Here is a 23,440-nt window from a genome sequence, read left to right as displayed (position 1 = left end):
ATAGATAAATAGATAGATAGATAGATAGATAGATAGATAGATAGATAGATAGATAGATGTCTATATATTTACATATATAGGTAATATACACACACACAAAGGCCAAATGTGTTTGATTTTAAATAATAACCAAGGTTACTCAGGGCAATCTTCTCACTAAATCAGAAATTAAAACAGAGAGATAAAACATCTTCCTAAAAGCATTCCTAACAGACAGTAAGGAATCACTGTGGTGTTTGAATAGGAATGGCACGCATAGACTCATGTGTTTGATTGAATGCTTGGCCCATAGGGAGTGGCACTATTAGGAGGTATGGCCCTGTGGGAGGAAGTGTGTCACTGTGGGGACAGGCTTTGAGGTCTCTTATGCTCAAGCTATGCCCAGTGTGGCAGTCTCCTGCTGCTGCCTGCAGATCAAGATGTAGCTCCTTCCCCAGCCCCTGTCTGCCTGCTCACTGCCATGTCCCACTGTGGCAGTAAGGCACTGAACTTCTGAACCTGTAAGCCAGCCCCTATTAAGTTTCCTGATAAAAGTTGTCGTGGTCATGGTGTCTCTTCATAGCAATAAAACCCTAACTAAGACAACCACCAAACAAATGGTAAGGAGATCATATAATCAGCTTCTGCACTAAGAGTGCTAACCCCAGAGAACCTGACCTGTTGGTTCTGATGGATTTACAATGTAGGGGACAGGAGTCAAGGCTTAGTACCAGAATAAGACATAAAGTGTCTAAATGAAGACACTTTGAAGCATTAAGCCAACAGTTCTAAAATGCCACAGGTACAAGGTAAGGAGTGGGTGAAGCACATTTTATGGTGAGATTTCCTTGGCTTTCTGAATAAAGGGGAAGGGGGTAAACTGGAAAGGAGGGACCAACTCTTGAGTGGATTAATGTTCCATGTGTTGCAAGGCCCTGGAGAGGAGTCAGTACCTCTCCTACCTCTAAGAAGTTTAAACTTTCTACAGAAACACACCTTCTGTATCCCTGTATGGTTCCACACTTTTTCAAAGACTGTATGAGATATTTCAATGTGGCTATGGAGTGTAGATGACAGTTTCCCTCTAAAGGAACAATCATTCTTGATAACAACAATGAGATTTAAGAGAGGACACAGTATTTTTAACAAGATGAAAACACTCAGCAACATAAAAGTTCTATAGTCACCAAAACAGCCTTTGATGATAAGACAAACACACGAGACACAGTTTGATAAAAAGCCTTTTTCTTCAAAAGATGTCACTGAAGGAAAGTCTAAATTATATGTTTCAGGCACAAGTAAGGAGATTACAGATGATGACAAGGTATGGAAGAAAAGGTAAAAGAAAACTGTGGGATTCATACCTTCCAAGAACTTATAATGCAGGAGGAAATCATTACAAAAACACCCAACATCCAACAAGTGCTGTACAATATTTAATGATGCGTCTGTAGACAAGGGTAAAAAATATGAACTGATGAGACAATCATAAAAACACAACAAACGAGCTCAGGAACTGCCAAGTGGAAAGATTCGTGGAGTGCCTATAGGCCTGTGCGTGTGGGGAAATAAGACAAATGAGGACACTGAAGTTTGGTCCGATCAGTGTGTTCCAGCACAACTCACATCCTGGAAGCACGTTATCTAACCTACTGGTATTAAGTGGTGGCAGATCTTTAAGAGGATGGTCCTGCCCTGATGGGAGAGGCAGAGGCAGGCAGACCTCTGTGAGTTCAAGGCCAGCCTGGTCTACGGAGGAGTTCCAGGATGGTCAGGGCTACACAGAGAAACTCTTTCTCCAATAACCAAAAAGAAAAAAAAAAAAAAGAGGAGGAGGAAGATGAGGAAGGGAGCTGTTAGAAGTAACTAAGTCTTGGATACTGCACCTTTAGAAGGGATTGCTTTGGCTCTCCTAACTAAGATCAAGTTGGTTTCCATGAGAACAGGCCATCACAAGTCACAGCCCCCTACTGTACTTGGTCTCTTCTGCATGCAGTTATTTCTCTGTCTGCATTTCACTCAGGTTACGACACTGGGCAGGGAAACATGGTGCTGTGAGAAGAGCATCATGATATTTAGAGGAATTGAGATACAAACCCATCTTTATAAAGTATAGTGTCTAGTATTTTACAATACCAATGTAAAACAGACTAATATGATAAAACTGGCAAATCAGGAAACAAAATAACACGATAGTTAAAAACATAAAGTCCATCTATCCAATCGTGAGTGAGAATAATGAGAAAGCTGTGATCAACAGCAGGGAAGTAAAGAAGTCCTCATTCCATCACTGAGTTTTCTCATAGGTCCAAAGCTTGAAGAGAATCAGCTCATAATCAAGTCAAATTAACAACAATTTCCATGTGTTAGGATTTTAAAAATTGTAAATGCAAAACTTGCTAAGAATGTTATTTATTTACTGTATATGTGGTATATGTATGTAGAAGTTAAAGATCAACATGGGGTGTCTTGTTCTGTTGTTTTCCCCCTTAGTATTTGAGACAATATCTCTTTTTGAATCACTGGGTTCCAGAGATTCGCCTGACTTGCCTCATTCCTTCACTCCACAGCAAATGGGAGTACAGACACAGCATATATCTGGCTGTTAATGTGAGTGCTACAGATTTGAACTCAAGTCTTCATGCTTGACAAGCTCTTTTCACTCTCTGACCTACCCCCAGCCCCTAGCTCACAGATTTTAATAGTTCGCCACAGACATATTGAGATAGGGGGAAAGCAGTTTATGAAATAAACACCAAACCCCACTGTAAGTAATTATTTGACAGATGTAGGTCAGAAAGTGGAGGCATATTTTTTTTTAATCCCTCAAAAGATCAGAAGAGGGCTACAAGTGAATTTTCTATGGTAAAAGATACATTCTATTGTAATTAGAATGGTTGTTACCTGTTGGCTTATCAAAACCCATCAAGTTTTAAATGTGTGTGTGTGTGTGTGTGTGTGTGTGTGTGTGTGTGTGTGTGTGTGTGTGTGATCTGAGGTTGGCAAATGTAAGGCAGTTCAGGACTCTGGGATCTCCACTCAGTTTCTGGTCATGTACACCTACCCTTCTCTTACGTGCTTGGCAGCCTCGTCCTTCAGCTATGGATAGCATACATCCTTCTCCAGAGACTGCCGCTCCCAATTCATCATCTCACCCTCCCAAGGACTGAACTAATAACGGTTATAGTTAAGTAGCTATACTTTTACATCCACACATACACACACACACACACACACACACACACACACACACACACACACACACACACACACACAGTGTGCATATACATGATTCTTCTCTAGACTGCCACGCTCCCCACTGATAATCATCCCATTTCCATGGGATATGGGGCAAGGTTGTTCTAACCTGGCTGCTTAGTGCTGAGTGGAGGGGGTTGGGTAGTTTTAGAATGGAAGGCCTGTGAGATGACGACATATTTAGGCAGATCCAGACATGGACATCATACTGCTTTGATCTCCCACAGCTAGTTAAATGAAAACTAAGGAGGGACTTCTCTTTTGCAGAGGGAATTAGAGAGGGATTGGAAACAAACGGGAACAGCTAGGGGGAGCAAGGAGCAGTTTCTAATAAGTCCCTATGATCATGTAATCATGACCTCTATAAAAGAATAGGACTTTACAAAAGGTTCTGTTTTTTTTAACTATCATTTTAATGTGTGTGAATGGTTCACCTGCACTTATGTGTAGCACAGGTAAGCAGCACCCCTGGAGGTCAGAAGAGGATATCAGATTCCCATGGAACTAGAGTTACAGAAGGTTGTAATCTCCATGTGGGTGCTGGAAAACAAACTGGATTTTCTGCAAGAGCAACAATAATCATAACCACTCTCCAGTACCATAGAGGGCAATTACAATTTGTTTTTTTATTATTATTATTATTATTATTATTATTATTATTATTATTATTATTATTGTAGTAGTGTTGATTATCAAACCCAGAGTCTCACATCTGAGCAGGCAAGACATTCTGTCACTCATAGCTCCTCTACCCTATAACATATTTTTAAAATTGCATTCATGTGTAATGGACATTCTCTGGTTGTCATTTCCAAACAGACACTGGTATGTGTATTCTGTGGTGGATGTTATGTCTGCTTTTAAGAGCTACCTCCTACCCCATTTCCTGCTAAAACAATCCTCACCATGCTTAGATTCCTTAGTAGGGGACTGGTTTGCTTCATGTTTTGCCATGTGGCCCAGAATAATCTGGAAGTTGCTTGTAACTTCCTGCCTCAGTCTGAGAGCTGGTGAAACAGGTGTGTATCACCACACCCACTGAACTGAGACTGATTTCTAGAAGGAAGTCTACTCAGTTGCCCTGACCTTTAGCCTAAAGTAGTAAGTATGACAAAATGAAGTTAGAGAGATGCAAAAGATAGCTTGCTTTGGAGTTTATGCTAACGATGTCCCTCCACCCCTACCCCAAGGTGGAGAAGAGAGGCAAGCCTCAGTAAGGCACACCACTTGGCTTTATTCATGATAAAGATGTGATGGTAAAGATGTGTAAATTCAAGTCCCTGAGGGGAAACATAGCTTGATCTCTGTACGAGTTTCTAGGAGGCTAAATGACTGAACTGTGTAATTACGGAGAATAAATGTATTATAGGCTATAAACAAATTACCTTAGGATATTTTTGGTCCCTCTGAAAGTCATTCATTGCCTCCCCTGTGTCTGATGGGAGAGCATGATTACTACTGAAGTCTTTAAAATCTGTTAACAGACCGCTAGCATCTACCAGTCCAAAAGCCAAGGATATTACCCGCTAAACTCTAAAACGTCTAAGGAGTTTCCTTGCTTTGCTGTAACCCATCTACTGTAGTCCACACCAGTGCTTGTTAAATCCCTTGATTAATGACTTTATTTGTCTGTAACTAATAAAACTCATGTAATTAACTTCCACAGTGAAACATGGTATCTGGGACAACTGAAATCTATTCCCAGGCCAGGTTACTCATATTTGGCTGCAAAATAAACTCTTTTCTTCCCTATGAGGTGAAAAATTATTTTTTTAAAAATGACAGATGTAATATTTAAAGCCCCTTATGAATCTGTCATTTTATAATCCCAAGAGGAAAACCAAGAATACATGAGCTTTTGTTATTATTATTAATTTTTTTGGAGATAAGGTTTCTCTTTATAACCCAGGATGGCCTCAAACTCTTAAGACCCTTCTGCCTCAGCCTCTCAAATGCTAGGTCTCAAGGATGTAGTCTCTACTCTCTATGAAGTAACATCAGAGAGTTAAGTGACATAGTTTGTGACTCCCTTGCTAAATCAATCTGTTTTAATTCAGAGATATCTCAGGCTCATTCTTATACCTATTTATAGAACTCAATCAACCAATTCGATCTTTCTTTCACCCTCCCCTTTCCTATTGGCCTGCTTTGTCTTTCTCAATGGTTTTACTCACTTTCATGTGGAACTCATCTTTAATAGCAATAAAGTGATTATGGTAGCTTCTTCCTTATCAGATGTTTCTTTCACTCTATTTTCAATTACCTACAGTCAAGTGAAGCCTTCAACATTAAATAGAAATACCAGAAACTCGTAGATTTGAATAACTGTTATTGAACTATATTGTTAAACTTATTTTATTAGTTATTGTGTTATTGGTAATAACTTCTTAAGCATTATACATATCTATAGTGCTTGATAAGCATATATATGGTTCTATATTCAGTTGTGTTTGTGGGTACCTGGAAACATCTTGGAAAGTATCTCTGCAGATAAGGGAACAAGTGTATTCTTTTCTTTTTGGTGATTGGAGACAGGGTTTCTCTGGGTAGCCTGGGCTGTTCTGGAACCTGCTCTGTAGACCAGGCTGCCATACTAATCTTTTTTTTTTTTTTTTCAGGGTGGCCGAGAAGCCCGGAGTGGCACTTTATTTTAAGCCTTGATTTTCTTGCTTTGACTTTGGACGGATTCCTCCAAGACCGTGTCATCTTCTTCAATAGTGACCAGCACCATTTTGCCCACCAGGTTGAAGATGTCTTCAGGAGGATAGCCTTTGGGTTCCCCCACCTTCACAGTGAGTATGTCCAGGGTCAGGATGGTGCCTGCTGGGATTTTCACTTGGGCTACCACGGACTTGCCGAGCTTCTCATTGCAGGCCATCTCACAGGGCAGTAGCTGCTTGGTTGGGGAGCCCAGTGCCCACTCCACCAGTCGCACAGACCGCACCAGCTCTGCCAGTTCTCCAGGCTCCAGTGAGGCTAAGTTTTCACTTCCCTTCCAGGTCTTGTCCAAAGTTATATGATGTTCCAACACCGTGGCCCCCAGAGCCACTGTGGCCACAGATATGGCGATGCCTGTCTCGTGCCCAGAATACCCTATGGGAATGTCAGGAAAGAGCTTCTGGTATTCCGAGATGACACGTAAGTTGGCATCCTCGGGCTGTAGTGGGTACGCACTGATGCACTGGAGGAAGCAGAAGTTGGGATTCAGGGGCTTCATGATCTGATAGACTTGCCATGCTAATCTTGAGCTGAGATAGCAGTCTGCCTCTGCCTCCTAAGGGCTGGTGTTTAAGGTGTGCACCACCACTGCCCAGATATTATTTTCTGTCTCTCTCTCTCGTGTGCTCATGCTTGTGTGTGTGCATGTACATAGTCAGGTGTCTTTTAGGTTTCCTCCTTATTTAATAGAGAGGTCTTTCTATCATGTATCCCTGCTGGCCTCAATGAACTCCCAGAGCTCTTTTCCTGGCTTTGCCTCTTAGAGCTGAGATTAAGGGCCTATGCCACCACATCTAGCACTTCATTTTTTTTTTAAAGATTTATTCATTTATTTAATGTATATGAGTACACTGTTACTGTCTTCAGACATACCAGAAGAGGGCATCGGATCCCATTATGGATGGCAGGAAGCCACCAATGTGGTTGCTGGAATTGAACTCAGGACCTCTGGAAGAGCAGTCAGTACTTTTAACCACTGAGCCATCTCTCCAGCCCCCTTCATTTTTTAATAGAGGTTTTCCTCACTGAACCTGGAGATGATCTCTCAGTATCTGGCTGTCTCCATGCACGACTGGTGAAGAAGCTGGAGATCTAAGCTCAGATCTTGCAGCCATTTCTGCAATTCCTGCTTTGTGAAAGTCTCGTGTGGCTCAGGCTGGACTCGAATTGCCTCTATAGTGAGATAACCTTGAATTCGCCATCTTCTTGTCTCCAATTCCCAGGAGCTGGGAATACAGGTATGTGTCACCACGCCTGGCATTAAATCCTTTTTTTAATGGCATATATAATATGAACCCATAAATATTTCCCTACTCAAACTTTATTTCCTATTCAAACTTCTATTTTAAATGTACAAAAAGAGGTATCTGAAGTATTGCACAATATTTAAGATGTACTTTCTAGTTGACAGTTTTTTAAAGCCTGTTTGTATTATTTTGATTTGCTTTCTGTTACAAAGAGTATTTTCATTAAAAGAAAAGTCATTATTTCAAAGGTCCTGGTGTCATCTAAATCTTAAGACTATTTAAAAATCCAAGGAATAGCCCCTTTAACTTTGGAACCAGATATAGAACTCAGCTCCTCCAGAGCCATGCCTGCCTGGCCACGGTCACACTTCCCACCATGATGATAATGGACTGAACCTCTGAACCCGAGGAAAGAGTCTGTGCTGGCAAGAAGGTTGGAAGGTTGTGCTGTTATTTTTAGTCAGATCCCGGCCCGCAGCAGCTCTCTGCTCCCAGACCCAGTGAGAGAGAGACCCAACCGCCTGGTCAGGTGGGCACTCCTGAGGCTGCAGAGCGGAAGAGACCACCAACACTGCTCACCCCTGCCCACATCCCTGGCCCAAGAGGAAACTGTATAAGGCCTCTGGGCTCCCGTGGGGGAGGGCCCAGGAGCGGCAGGACCCCGCCGGACCCTGAAGGAAACAGACCGGATAAACAGTTCTCTGCACCCAAATCCCGTGGGAGGGAGAGCTAAACCTTCAGAGAGGCGGACAAGCCTGGGAAACCAGAAGAGACTGCTCCCTGCACACACATCTCGGACGCCAGAGGAAAAAGCCAAAGACCATCTGGAACCCTGGTGCACTGAAGCTCCCGGAAGGGGCGGCACAGGTCTTCCTGGTTGCTGCCGCTGCAGAGAGCCCCTGGGCAGCACCCCACGAGCAAACCTGAGCCTCGGGACCACAGGTAAGACCAAATTTTCTGCTGCAAGAAAGCTGCCTGGTGAACTCAAGACACAGGCCCACAGGAACAGCTGAAGACCTGTAGAGAGGAAAAACTACACGCCCGAAAGCAGAACACTCTGTCCCCATAACTGACTGAAAGAGAGGAAAACAGGTCTACAGCACTCCTAACACACAGGCTTATAGGACAGTCTAGCCACTGTCAGAAACAGCAGAACAAAGTAACACTAGAGATAATCTGATGGCGAGAGGCAAGCGCAGGAACCCAAGCAACAGAAACCAAGACTACATGCCATCATCGGAGCCCAATTCTCCCACCAAAACAAACATGGAATATCCAAACACACCAGAAAAGCAAGATCTAGTTTCAAAATCATATTTGATCATGATGCTGGAGGACTTCAAGAAAGACATGAACACACTTAGGGAAGCACAGGAAAACATTAATAAACAAGTAAAAGCCTACAGAGAGGAATCGCAAAAATCCCTGAAAGAATTCCAGGAAAACACAATCAAACAGTTGAAGGAATTAAAAATGGAAATAGAAGCAATCAAGAAAGAACACATGGAAACAACCCTGGATATAGAAAACCAAAAGAAGAGACAAGGAGCTGTAGATACAAGCTTCACCAACAGAATACAAGAGATGGAAGAGAGAATCTCAGGAGCAGAAGATTCCATAGAAATCATTGACTCAACTGTCAAAGATAATGTAAAGCGGAAAAAGCTACTGGTCCAAAACATACAGGAAATCCAGGACTCAATGAGAAGATCAAACCTAAGGATAATAGGTATAGAAGAGAGTGAAGACTCCCAGCTCAAAGGACCAGTAAATATCTTCAACAAAATCATAGAAGAAAACTTCCCTAACCAAAAAAAAAAGAGATACCCATAGACATACAAGAAGCCTACAGAACTCCAAATAGATTGGACCAGAAAAGAAACACCTCCCGTCACATAATTGTCAAAACACCAAACGCACAAAATAAAGAAAGAATATTAAAAGCAGTAAGGGAAAAAGGTCAAGTAACATATAAAGGGAGACCTATCAGAATCACACCAGACTTCTCGCCAGAAACTATGAAGGCCAGAAGATCCTGGACTGATGTCATGCAGACCCTAAGAGAACACAAATGCCAGCCTAGGTTACTGTATCCAGCAAAACTCTCAATTAACATTGATGGAGAAACCAAGATATTCCATGACAAAACCAAATTTACACAATATCTTTCTACAAATCCAGCACTACAAAGGATAATAAATGGTAAAGCCCAACATAAGGAGGCAAGCTATACCCTAGAAGAAGCAAGAAACTAATCGTCTTGGCAACAAAACAAAGAGAATGAAAGCACACAAACATAACCTCACATCCAAATATGAATATAACGGGAAGCAATAATCACTATTCCTTAATATCTCTCAATATCAATGGCCTCAACTCCCCAATAAAAAGACATAGATTAACAAACTGGATACGCAACGAGGACCCTGCATTCTGCTGCCTACAGGAAACACACCTCAGAGACAAAGACAGACACTACCTCAGAGTGAAAGGCTGGAAAACAACTTTCCAAGCAAATGGTCAGAAGAAGCAAGCTGGAGTAGCCATTCTAATATCAAATAAAATCAATTTCCAACTAAAAGTCATCAAAAAAGATAAGGAAGGACACTTCATATTCATCAAAGGAAAAATCAACCAAGATGAACTCTCAATCCTAAATATCTATGCCCCAAATACAAGGGCACCTACATACGTAAAAGAAACCTTACTAAAGCTCAAAACACACATTGCACCTCACACAATAATAGTGGGAGATTTCAACACCCCACTCTCATCAATGGACAGATCATGGAAACAGAAATTAAACAGTGATGTAGACAGACTAAGAGAAGTCATGAGCCAAATGGACTTAACGGATATTTATAGAACATTCTATCCTAAAGCAAAAGGATATACCTTCTTCTCAGCTCCTCATGGTACTTTCTCCAAAATTGACCATATAATTGGTCAAAAAACGGGCCTCAACAGGTACAGAAAGATAGAAATAATCCCATGCGTGCTATCGGACCACCACGGCCTAAAACTGGTCTTCAATAACAATAAGGGAAGAATGCCCACATATACGTGGAAATTGAACAATGCTCTACTCAATGATAACCTGGTCAAGGAAGAAATAAAGAAAGAAATTAAAAACTTTTTAGAATTTAATGAAAATGAAGGTACAACATACCGAAACTTATGGGACACAATGAAAGCTGTGCTAAGAGGAAAACTCATAGCGCTGAGTGCCTGCAGAAAGAAACAGGAAAGAGCATATGTCAGCAGCTTGACAGCACACCTAAAAGCTCTAGAACAAAAAGAAGCAAATACACCCAGGAGGAGTAGAAGGCAGGAAATAATCAAACTCAGAGCTGAAATCAACCAAGTAGAAACAAAAAGGACCATAGAAAGAATCAACAGAACCAAAAGTTGGTTCTTTGAGAAAATCAACAAGATAGATAAACCCTTAGCCAGACTAACGAGAGGACACAGAGAGTGTGTCCAAATTAACAAAATCAGAAATGAAAAGGGAGACATAACTACAGATTTGGAGGAAATTCAAAAAATCATCAGATCTTACTATAAAAACCTATATTCAACAAAATTTGAAAATCTTCAGGAAATGGACAATTTCCTAGACAGATACCAGGTATCGAGGTTAAATCAGGAACAGATAAACCAGTTAAACAACCCCATAACTCCTAAGGAAATAGAAGCAGTCATTAAAGGTCTCCCAACCAAAAAGAGCCCAGGTCCAGACGGGTTTAGTGCAGAATTCTATCAAACCTTCATAGAAGACCTCATACCAATATTATCCAAACTATTCCACAAAATTGAAACAGATGGAGCCCTACCGAATTCCTTCTACGAAGCCACAATTACTCTTATACCTAAACCACACAAAGACACAACAAAGAAAGAGAACTTCAGACCAATTTCCCTTATGAATATCGACGCAAAAATACTCAATAAAATTCTGGCAAACCGAATTCAAGAGCACATCAAAACAATCATCCACCATGATCAAGTAGGCTTCATCCCAGGCATGCAGGGATGGTTTAATATACGGAAAACCATCAACGTGATCCATCATATAAACAAACTGAAAGAACAGAACCACATGATCATTTCATTAGATGCTGAGAAAGCATTTGACAAAATTCAACACCCCTTCATGATAAAAGTCCTGGAAAGAATAGGAATTCAAGGCCCATACCTAAACATAGTAAAAGCCATATACAGCAAACCAGTTGCTAACATTAAACTAAATGGAGAGAAACTTGAAGCAATCCCACTAAAATCAGGTACTAGACAAGGCTGCCCACTCTCTCCCTACTTATTCAATATAGTTCTTGAAGTTCTAGCCAGAGCAATCAGACAACAAAAGGAGATCAAAGGGATACAGATCGGAAAAGAAGAGGTCAAAATATCACTATTTGCAGATGACATGATAGTATATTTAAGTGATCCCAAAAGTTCCACCAGAGAACTACTAAAGCTGATAAACAACTTCAGCAAAGTGGCTGGGTATAAAATTAACTCAAATAAATCAGTTGCCTTCCTCTATACAAAAGAGAAACAAGCCGAGAAAGAAATTAGGGAAACGACACCCTTCATAATAGACCCAAATAATATAAAGTACCTCGGAGTGACTTTAACCAAGCAAGTAAAAGATCTGTACAATAAGAACTTCAAGACACTGAGGAAAGAAATTGAAGAAGACCTCAGAAGATGGAAAGATCTCCCATGCTCATGGATTGGCAGGATTAATATAGTAAAAATGGCCATTTTACCAAAAGCAATCTACAGATTCAATGCAATCCCCATCAAAATACCAATCCAATTCTTCAAAGAGTTAGACAGAACAATTTGCAAATTCATCTGGAATAACAAAAAACCCAGGATAGCTAAAGCTATCCTCAACAATAAAAGGACTTCAGGGGGAATCACTATCCCTGAACTCAAGCAGTATTACAGAGCAATAGTGATAAAAACTGCATGGTATTGGTACAGAGACAGACAGATAGACCAATGGAATAGAATTGAAGACCCAGAAATGAACCCACACACCTATGGTCACTTGATTTTTGACAAAGGAGCCAAAACCATCCAATGGAAAAAAGATAGCATTTTCAGCAAATGGTGCTGGTTCAACTGGAGGGCAACATGTAGAAGAATGCAGATCGATCCATGCTTATCACCCTGTACAAAGCTTAAGTCCAAGTGGATCAAGGACCTCCACATCAAACCAGACACACTCAAACTAATAGAAGAAAAACTAGGGAAGCATCTGGAACACATGGGCACTGGAAAAAATTTCCTGAACAAAACACCAATGGCTCATGCTCTAAGATCAAGAATCGACAAATGGGATCTCATAAAACTGCAAAGCTTCTGTAAGGCAAAGGACACTGTGGTTAGGACAAAACGGCAACCAACAGATTGGGAAAAGATCTTTACCAATCCTACAACAGATAGAGGCCTTATATCCAAAATATACAAAGAACTCAAGAAGTTAGACCGCAGGGAAACAAATAACCCTATTAAAAAATGGGGTTCAGAGCTAAACAAAGAATTCACAGCTGAGGAATGCCGAATGGCTGAGAAACACCTAAAGAAATGTTCAACATCTTTAGTCATAAGGGAAATGCAAATCAAAACAACCCTGAGATTTCACCTCACACCAGTGCGATTGGCTAAGATCAAAAACTCAGGTGACAGCAGATGCTGGCGAGGATGTGGAGAAAGAGGAACACTCCTCCATTGTTGGTGGGATTGCAGACTGGTAAAACCATTCTGGAAATCAGTCTGGAGTTTCCTCAGAAAATTGGACATTGAACTGCCTGAGGATCCAGCTATACCTCTCTTGGGCATATACCCAAAAGATGCCTCAACATATAAAAGAGACACGTGCTCCACTATGTTCATCGCAGCCTTATTTATAATAGCCAGAAACTGGAAAGAACCCAGATGCCCTTCAACAGAGGAATGGATACAGAAAATGTGGTACATCTACACAATGGAATATTACTCAGCTATCAAAAACAACGAGTTTATGAAATTCGTAGGCAAATGGTTGGAACTGGAAAATATCATCCTGAGTGAGCCAACCCAATCACAGAAAGACATACATGGTATGCACTCATTGATAAGTGGCTATTAGCCCAAATGCTTGAATTACCCTAGATCCCTAGAACAAACGAAACTCAAGACGGATGATCAAAATGTGAATGCTTCACTCCTTCTTTAAATGAGGAAAAAGAATACCCTTGGCAGGGAAGGGAGAGGCAAAGATTAAAACAGAGACTGAAGGAACACCCATTCAGAGCCTGCCCCACATGTGGCCCATACATATACAGCCACCCAATTAGACAAGATGGATGAAGCAAAGAATTGCAGACCGACAGGAGCCGGATGTAGATCGCTCCTGAGAGACACAGCCAGAATACAGCAAATATAGAGGCGAATGCCAGCAGCAAACCACTGAACTGAGAATAGGTCCCCTATTGAAGGAATCAGAGAAAGAACTGGAAGAGCTTGAAGGGACTCGAGACCCCAAAAGTACAACAATGCCAAGCAACCAGAGCTTCCAGGGACTAAGCCACTACCTAAAGACTATACATGGACTGACCCTGGACTCTGACCCCATAGGTAGCAATGAATATCCTAGTAAGAGCACCAGTGGAAGGGGAAGCCCTGGGTCCTGCTAAGACTGAACCCCCAGTGAACTAGTCTATGGGGGGAGGGCGGCAATGGGGGGAGGGTTGGGAGGGGAACACCCATAAGGAAGGGGAGGGGGAAGGGGGATGTTTGCCCGGAAACCGGGAAAGGGAATAACACTCGAAATGTATATAAGAAATACTCAAGTTAATAAAAAAAAAAACACCTTTTTAAAAATCCAAGGAATAGCCAGAGTGGTGGGTAGTGTATATCTATAATCTGGGACTCAGATGTCTAGGGTGGGAAGGTTGTTATAATGTCACTCTGGCTATAAAGTGAAACCCTACCTCAAAACAAACAAATGAATAGCCTGCCCCAGTGTGCAAAGAATAGAAAGAAATCCAGAGAAAAGGAAAACAAATAAATTAAGGCAACTTCTGGGACTCAAAAATATCAAAAAGTGGTATATAAATAGTGGTCATCAAACAGTTAAAAATTCAGTCAATTCCAAACAATTATGACTAATGTGATCATAAAGTTTAAAATAAGTGCTGAAAAATACTCTACAAATAAAATATAGAACTAAAATTTGGAGACAGCAAATGGAAAAGAAAATGTGTTACTTGGTTCATATTATTGACACTGCTTAATTCTTAACTGTTAAGAAGAAAAAAATTAAATCCAAATATACTGTTAGAAATTTAAAGTAAGCCCTAGTAAAACAAAAGTAAAAACCTATAAAATTATCAGTCTACCAAAAAGGCCAATAAAGAATAAAATTCACATAAAAATAAAGAACAAAAGAAAAACATGGAAGAAACAAGGCAAACATAAAATTCTAAAGTCAGCAATAACAATAAATGTGAAGGGATCATATTTTGCAATCAAAGGTTAAAAACTCAAAGCAGGTTTTTCATCTGTGCTATAGAAGAGTCATTTGAGCTGAACCTGGTAGCACAGACCTGAAATTGCAGCTACTTGGAAGGCTGAGGCGTCAACGTTCAAGGCAACTCTGTGAGATCCTATTTCAGAAAACTGAAATGAGTAATTGGGATGTAGTTCAGTCATACAGCATATGGATAGCTTCCTGACACCCCTTTTTCCCCCAAAAAGAAAGATCAGGAAGAGGAACCAGCATTTAAGGAAAGGAACGAAGGAAGGATAAATCAGATAATTTAAAGACAAATACTATTCGAAGCCATAGGTATTCAAATATAGAAGGATTTGTAGGCCACAGTCCATAGGATGAATACATATAATCTACTGTTTGCTTTTGTATGACCTGAAAGCCATTTCTGTATCTGTAAAGAGTTGCATAAAAATGTGAATATGAAAATATTCACCAATAGATAAAATATGAAATATTCACAGTTTACAATGCCTAAAATATTCACTGTGTAAGTCTCTTAAGAAAAAGTTACTCTCTTTGGACATTTTGTGCAATTATGAAAGAGTTACCTAAGACTGGGAAATTCATAATTTATAGAAATGTTGCTCACAGTCCAGAAAGGCCAAGATGCAGGAACCAGAATCTATTAAGCGCCTCCTTTCATCCCACAGGAGAAGGTGGAAGTGCAAGACATGCACATGGGAATACGAGAGAGGAGACCACATTTAGTATCACAGCCCTTAAAGGGCCACCTCAACACTGTCACACTGAGGATTACATGACCATCTGACATAAACATTATAGAATACACTCAAACCAAAGCAGCTGGCAGCGTGGCCTCTACTACACTCTTAGACGAACAGAAGGTGTGAGATGGCCTGATTCAGAATTCTCTGACGGACAGGGGCCTCTGTATGCTAAGGACATCACACTTTACTACACATTCTGTCACCACTAAGGTTTCTTTGGCATATTGATATTGGCATGAACAACTTTTATATGATTACATCACTGAATTCACTAATCTTTTATTTTTGTTTAAATATTTTACTTTTGAGTTTACATATTACATTTGGAAGAAATGAGCTTCCCCTGGCCACTCCTGTGACTATGAGAAGGTAAGACTCTAACAGCAAGACATCAAAGCTGAGATTAACAGAGGGAATTCCAGGTGCGTTTGACAAATAGAGGAAAGAAAAGCAGGAGAATAGGCAGAAGTAGCTGCTGGGGCTTTGGAAGACCTTGAAACTCTTCTTGCTAGAAAGACTAAGGTGTACTCTGCTGAACCCCTAAAGAATATTCATAACCGATGAAGACCTACTATCCCACACCTCACTATTAGAGAACAGAGTCTAGGCAAAGAATACAACCCATTATTGTGTCCGCCTATGAACCCAACTTATCTATGGGGTAAGGCACTGCTGTGTCCAGTAAACACTGCTTTGCTGCAGATACCCATTTCCTCTGCCTCTGACACCCTTTCCACCCCCTCTTCAGACACCTGAATATAAAGGAGAACAAAGAAAAGGAAACCTTATAAAACAGATACTGTTGAACTATACATCACTCCAATTTTCTGTAACTTAGATTAAAAAATACTGTACCCAGCCACACCCCTCAACTGTTATCACATGACCTTTGTTATAGTCACCTTAGCTACAAATAGCAGTAACTTTCCTTCCTCCTTCAATTCTATGCTCCTTATACTGCATGGTGTCTCTGGCATATGATGATGGCCAGAGCCTTAATCCTGCTCCAGACTTTACAGCTTCTAATGTTACCTACCCATCAAGCAAGAGATTTGAGTAGCTTTTTCATATTGCCAAGTATCCCTTTGTTTCTGACTTAGAACTAGTTTTTATGAAGAAGGAATGCTGGATTTTATTGTTTTCAACATCTCTGAAAATAATTTTTTCTTTGATCTACTTAATTATCAATGACTTCCATGAGTGTATTTCCAGTACCTTCTTGAGATGAGTCTAAGGTTTATTTCAAAAGTGTTGCTGTATTCTATTTAACGAAGCTCTACGTGGTTTCCTTTTATTCTACTATGCTTAGAAACCATCTGTACAGCACTGATTTATCTGTTCTCAGAACCCCGTAAGTGTTGATGTTTCCTCGGGGTTAGGCCTAGCTATCCCTGTTCTAAAGCAAAACAGACTGAGGCCCTCACAAGGCCTAACAAGATCTGGCTACTACCATTTCTCCTAGAGAAAGACTAGGAGTCACAAGGCTCACAAGCCCCTCACCAAGGCCATCCTCTTTCTAAGTACAGAAAGAAGAAACAAGTGGTTGGGGTGGGACTTCTGCTGACACAGCTGTCTGATTTGGACCAATTTGGATGGAATCCTTTCCTTGTTCTGTCATTGCCCTTCCTGAGAAGTCAGTAGATGTGACTTTACACCTCTCTGGGAAAAGTCACTCAACAAACCTAACATCAAACTATGTGGACCCTGGACCTCATGCTTTTTGTAAAGGTATTCTTTTTAATATTACTATTATTTATTATTTTTATAGGAGGTTGTCCGCCCTCTCTTCTTTCCTCTCTCTCTCTCCCTTCCTTCCTTTCTTTCTACAGCATCTTGCAGTGGAGCACAGGTTGCCCTCTAATGTTCAACAATCTTCCTGCCTTAGCTTCCTGAGTCCTGGGTTACAGATGCGTATCATCATGTTGAGTAATAACCAGCAAAATAGAAAAACAGTCAACAAACCTTAGACCCAAAAAACCAGAAAAATCCAAATGCCTATTAGGAAAACGAGAACAGATCTGACAACTGAGGTAATTAAAAGTTTAAATGTGCTATGTTTTTCAGTAACACACATAAGAACAGAAGTTGTAGATTTGAGACATTTGAAAATATATGAATAAAAAGTTAAATAATCAAACTAGAAAAGTGTATCAAAGATGATCTACATGTTTCTTACTGAAATCATATACTGGAAAGGTAATTATGCAGGCACATTTGTAAATTTAGCTCTTCGTGTACTAGTAGATTAGTACTAACTGGTGCATTAGTGATTAAAGGTCTTATGTGTGATGGTTTCAACTGTGTAGTTAAAGTTTAAATAATAAAAGTAATGTATTCATTGAACTTTTTTAAAATTTTGCTTTTTGAGGTAGTCTTTAATTTAGTCCAGATTTACTTCAAAATCACTATGTAGCTGAGGGTGACTTTGAATTTTTGATTCCCTTATCCTCTATCCCTCAAGTGCTGGGATTATAGGCACACACCACCACACCTAGCTATCTAGGTTTCTCAGTTATAACTCTCAGGGATACATTAGTATCTAAGTTGTAATGAAAGTGCCTCATTCTTAAACTCTAGATCTATAAGGGAAATTAAACTAATATTTACCAGGTGACTACTATGTACTTATTATTGTATAGAGAATGCAGACCCCTCCCCATGTCCTACAGTCTGTTTCCTCATTTCCTTTAGGACTATGTTTTCAGGCTCTGCCTTTTCTCTCAATTACAACACACACACACACACACACACACACACACACACACACAGAGTCTTTGGCAGAGACTCTGTTGTAGTCAGTGCTACAAATTCCTAGGAATAGAACCTTCCACAAATAGGAAGAACAGACAGACAATCTTTGGTTTAAGGGAAACTGTAGCTTCTCTTTAGGCAGGTACAATCTGCCGAATGGAAGAGAGGAATGAATATATTCTACACCTGCTGTGGTCAGAATGTTGCATTTCCATTCCCAAAACTCTTATGACAAAACCTAATCTCCAATGTGATGTTACCACGGGACAATCAAGTTAGGAGAGTTCTCCTCTCACCAGTGGGATGATTCCCATGATCAGACCTGTGAGGCTCTTTTCATTCCCCCATAATCTAAGAACATACACAGCATGCACCTATGAGGTAAAATGCCCTTACTAGATAGCAGATATACCAGTGCTTTGATCTCAAACTTCTCGGCCTCTAGTACTGAGAGAAATAAGTCTTTTATTTGCAAACCACTCAATCTAATCAGCAGCCCAAACCAACTAACGATACCAAACATTCATTTACAAAAGCTGTACATCCTAGAAGGTCTAAGAAGCAATGGCAAGCAAATGGTGTAAGGGTTCAGAAGTTTCTATCACCCTAGACCAGATGATGAAGGTATCACAGGGAAAAAGTGACATTTGGGCTGAGTCTTGAAGAGGTAAGTAGACTTCTTAAAGCTCACAGTTTAATAGCTATTCATGGAAGTGTTCTGACAAGAACTTTCCAGGAAGTTTTAATCACCTGTGTGTCCACAGAGATGCCCTCTTGACTCTCCAGTTTCCCCAGGACTAAGTCAGCACTAATTTGCTCTCTGTCCCTGTGTACTCGCCCACTGTGGATAGTTCATAGCACAATCATTACAGTATGAAGCTCCATGACTAGCTTCTTTCAGCTGCCATGCTCTCATGGTTCACCTACACCGTTTACGGCATTTATCAATACTTCATTCCTTCATGGCCAAGTACCACACCGTGAAGTCCACTAATCAGTTGATGGACATGTGGATTGTTTTCACCTTTTGACTATGGTAATATAGCTCTTTTTGTTTTGCTCAACCCCATAACCAATTTGCCAGCACATCCATCCCAGCCATTCTCCAAGCTTGCAGCTGGAAACCAACGTCCCCTAAGTGGTTCCCACACTTCTTGTCCAGCTTCAATGCCCAATTCATCACGTTCTCAGAATCTCAACAAAAAACAAAAAAACAAAAAAACCCTGTCTTCTAACTTACGTTAGCTCGTGTCACTTCTGCTAATAATCCTGTAATCACTTCCACTTTCCTCAAGTAAAATCACAGACCTTCATAACTGCCTTCACAGCTCTTACACAGCTCTGTCATCTGGCCCTGTTACCACTCTGACTTCATCGACTAGTACTTTTCCCGAGACGTTTTGCTCCAGTCATCCTGGCTGGCCGTTCCTTCCAAAGATCAAGCACGTTCTCACCTCAGGACCTTTTCCTGCAATGTTCTTCCCTTAAACAGCTGCATCCCACCACGTCTTCAAATCTCCGATCACTTTCTCCATTATTTTATCAATCAACATTCTTTCCCATGGTTCCTACTACTGAACCTCACTCACACATCCTAGCGGTAACTCTTCCAGCGAGCTTTATCCCCAGGTAACATTATTTTAAATTGTGTTCCCATCCCTGGCCCTGTTTACCTAGTCTTTTCCTTGCAGACTTCTCATCTCCTAAAAGACTACACGTACATTTTTCCTTTCTTGGACATTTGCCTGAAGAGGGCAGACTTCTCGTTAACAACTCTATCCCTCATATCCAAAGATATGGCTGGCACAACATATCTGCTGAAGTAATGCTTCATTTCAGTCCGTCGCGCAATCATCTATCCTGTTTTTCCAGGTACAGCTCATAAAACGGAGGATTTCTTGCAGTGGTGATTCCCTAGAAGGATTATACTTTGCCTCGAAAGAAAAACTGTGCTTTATCTTGTCAACCACAAGGAGGAGTTGAGAGAGAGTTGAGCAAAGAGAAATCGGGTAATTCTTTCCCTTGCTTTTCCTCCTCTAACCTCAAGGGGGAAGAAAGCTGGATCCGGAGCCCGCTATAATAAATGAATGGCTTTTTTTCTACACCAGGAGTTACCTAGACACACACGTCAACATTAAGGTTTCCGATCCTTTCGGAGGCCTAAGATATCAAGGCCATTAAGATCTAGGAATGTTTAATTCTCCTCCTAGTCATTTCTCACAAATCAGGGAAGGAGTTCCCATTAACAACAGGCACATAACTTACCGGTGTTTCAGAGTCATCGGTACTCTCTACTACTAAGTCTGTACTATTTAATACTGACCACATCTACAATTCTTCAACGATGCAGGCAATTCGGTCCCTGGATTAAAACCAAATCTCAGATCTGACACTAACTCATCGACACCCGATTCCCATACACCGCGATCGATCTCCCAAGCGCTTCGGACTCACCGCCACCTGTTGATGCCCACGTTGGAAGAGCCGGCGAACCAGGGGTCGAGGATGTACACGCAGCGGATGGTGTCGGCGCCCTGGATGCACTCCTTCAGGGCGGGGTTGTCGTGCAGCCGGAGTCCCTTTCGGAACCAATGCACGGCGTTCACCCCCATGCTCGGGGCGCGGCGGGTCACCCCGACTTCTTCTACCGAGAGCTTCAAGCGAGGGAAGTCGGGCTCATAACCGACACCTGCGCTTCCAGGAGAACCTCCTCACGCGAGGAGTGGGGAAAGGGCGGCAGAGAGGGGACGGGAGGAGGCGACGCCGAGGCGGGGCGCGGAGGCGGCGAGCGCGCAGCTGGCAGATGAATGGAGGCTGCCGAGGCTCCGGGATCCACGCGCGACGTCCTTCAGGAGCCCGCGCCCAGCGTCCGGAGGACACGCATACCTTCCAGGGCCTGGGACCCCCGGAGTACAAGCGAGCGCGCGGGGCTCGAGCCGCCACGACGGCCCGAGCTGGCCGCAGCAGCCCCGGGAGGCTCGTCACGGAAAGCTCGCCCAACCGAGGCGGCCCGCGAGGAGACGGTGGCGCGCCCCAGGCGGCCTCCACGGACCGACACGAGCTTCCGCGGCCTCCGCGCGACGCGGCCTGTGCGCCCCAGAGTGGGCAGCGAGCTCGGATAGCGCGGGCTAGAGCTCCAGGCCGCGGGACACTCGCCGGCCGGTCACCGGTCCCGAGGCTGCCCGGGTGACTCCGCCGCGTCAGCGGCCTCCGCCCCGCCCCCGGCTTCTCATTGGGCGGTACGCTCCCCACGTGACCACCGGCACCTCACGTTTCTGAAGTGTGTTTACTACGCTGGCTCGGACCTCCGCGTGCACCTCGGCGCCTGGCGCTTCGGGACCCGTTGCGATCGCTGGGCGCTCCCGACCTGTGTTGTCGCTTGGGAGCCGGGGTCGCAGCCTCTGCGGGTCTCCTCAGTCCCAGGACGCTCGCGGGGTCCACAGGCCGCGGGGAGGGGGAGGAGGCGTAGTTCTGCTCCCTGGGCTGGGAGCCGCCTCCATTGGCTGAAGCTCGCGGGGACCCGGATGAGCACGGGGCTGCGGGGAGCTCGCGGGCGCGCGCTCTGCTGGGCACGGCGCGCGTGCGCTCTCGAGGTGTAAGAGCCGGGGCCAGGGGACGGGAGCGCGCCCAGAGTTCTTCCTATGGAGTGTGTGGAAAATCTGAGGCCAGTTCCTTGTACCCTGAGAGTTATTGCGGAGCTGGGTGAGAGGCACAGTCCGAGGCGTCACCGCCAGCTTCAATCCAGTGTTCATTGGAGTCCCCTGCTGTGGAAGGAGCAGAAACCACCCCGTCAGCCTTTTTACTGTTTGGGGTAGGCACTTTTACCCAAACTCTGGAGAATTCAGGTCCGATACCAGATATACAGCACTGCCAAGCATTTCATAATACTGTTGATACATCGTCAGTTTATCGACCCTTATCTAGTACTAGAAGTGTAGTTTAGAAGGCTATCTTGATTAAGTTTTGGGGGGGGGTTGTTTTGTATTTTGTTTTTGTCAAGTGAAGTTAATATGGGAAGAGGAATCTCAACTGCGTAGAGGCCTCCATCAGGTTGCCTGTATGGAAGTCTGGGCACTTTCTTGATTAATGAGTAATGTGGGAGGGCCCGCCCAGTGTGGGTAGTGCCACCATTAGGCAGGTAGCCCTAGGCGGGTTGTTCAAGAAAGCAGGCTGAGAAAGCCACAGGGAACCAAAACTTTTTCTCCATGACCTCTGCTTCAGCTCAGTCTCCAAATTTCTGCTTTGAATTTCTGCCCTGACTTCTCTCCATGATGGACCATTAACTATCAACATCAACAAACCCCCTCCTCCCTGCCCAAGTTGCGTTTGCTCATGTTGTCTTATCAAAGCAGTTGAAATCTAACTAGAACACTGGGCCACATGTGCACCTTTCCCGGGCTTCCTAGCAATAACCTACAGGTGGGCCATGCCTTAGATATACTATGCCCTTTATGTTGAGACGGACTCATGCAGTCCTGGCTTACCTTGAATCTACTGTGTAACTGAGGATGGCTCTTGATTCTCCTGCCCTCACCCCTGAGTCCTAGTATCACTCATGTGCGTATATTAAGCCGGGATTATTTATTTATTGTTTATTTATTTTTGGAGACAGGATTATTATTAAGTGTCTAGGCTGGCCTTTCACTCACTTTGCAGCTTAGGAAAGCCTCAGAGTGAGGCTCTTGCCTCTGCTTCAGGAAGACCTGGTGTCATAGGCCTGTGCAACTAGAACCAGCATAGCAATTACTTAGTGAATGAGGCAGGTTATGTTCCAAAGAGATAACAGACAAACTTAACAACAAAACCACAGCCCTTATGGAGTTTATGATTCATTTCTTATTCTTTATATGTGCTGGATTTTCCTGTGATAGAGAAGTGCTCTTGAGATCTACAACTCACCACAATCGTCTTTCAGCTACCTAAAGTATATCTCCTCATACCCGATAAGACCTAAATAAAATGCTCACTGATTTGTGAAAATATGTGTTTACCTCTAATACAAATAAATATAGTGCCTCTCGGAGTTCCCCAACCACACGTCTGATACATCATTTGTGACATTGTTATGAACACTCAAAGAAAGTTTTTATCACAATATCTAGCTGTATCGCTTCAAAAAATGCTTACCACTATATAAAAGTGACTCTGCGTCCCTCCAAAGTGAAATTTCTCAAGGACAAGGTCTTATTTTTGTGTGCCGTCAATCCCCA

At 42.5% G+C, this 23,440-nt stretch overlaps 2 protein-coding genes across 4 annotated transcripts in view; both read right to left on the bottom strand.

The window, feature by feature from the left end:
* Positions 1 to 21,378, bottom strand: part of Cry1 (cryptochrome circadian regulator 1) — a 64,266-nt gene extending 42,888 nt beyond the window's left edge. For 2 of the 3 annotated variants that reach the window (XM_008765225.4, XM_063263193.1), the window contains exon 1: positions 20,685 to 20,847. In XM_008765225.4, coding sequence (XP_008763447.1) covers positions 20,685 to 20,842 — 158 coding nt within the window. In that variant the 5' untranslated portion in view covers positions 20,843 to 20,847. 3 annotated transcript variants of the gene reach the window in all.
* LOC120093541 (sialic acid synthase-like) lies at positions 851 to 20,512 on the bottom strand. Its single transcript, XM_039080072.2, has 3 exons — positions 20,496 to 20,512; positions 18,981 to 19,071; positions 851 to 6,511 (listed from the first exon to the last, which is right to left on the bottom strand). The coding sequence occupies exons 1-3, from the start codon at positions 20,510 to 20,512 to the stop codon at positions 5,888 to 5,890; spliced, it is 732 nt and encodes a 243-aa protein (XP_038936000.2). The 3' UTR covers positions 851 to 5,887.
* Positions 21,379 to 23,440: the final 2,062 nt, after the last annotated feature.

The sequence above is a fragment of the Rattus norvegicus genome, chromosome 7 (assembly GCF_036323735.1).
Source record: "Rattus norvegicus strain BN/NHsdMcwi chromosome 7, GRCr8, whole genome shotgun sequence".
Lineage (NCBI taxonomy): Eukaryota > Metazoa > Chordata > Mammalia > Rodentia > Muridae > Rattus > Rattus norvegicus.
Note: the sequence above shows the minus strand (reverse complement) of the source record. Positions and strands in the feature narration are given on the sequence as shown.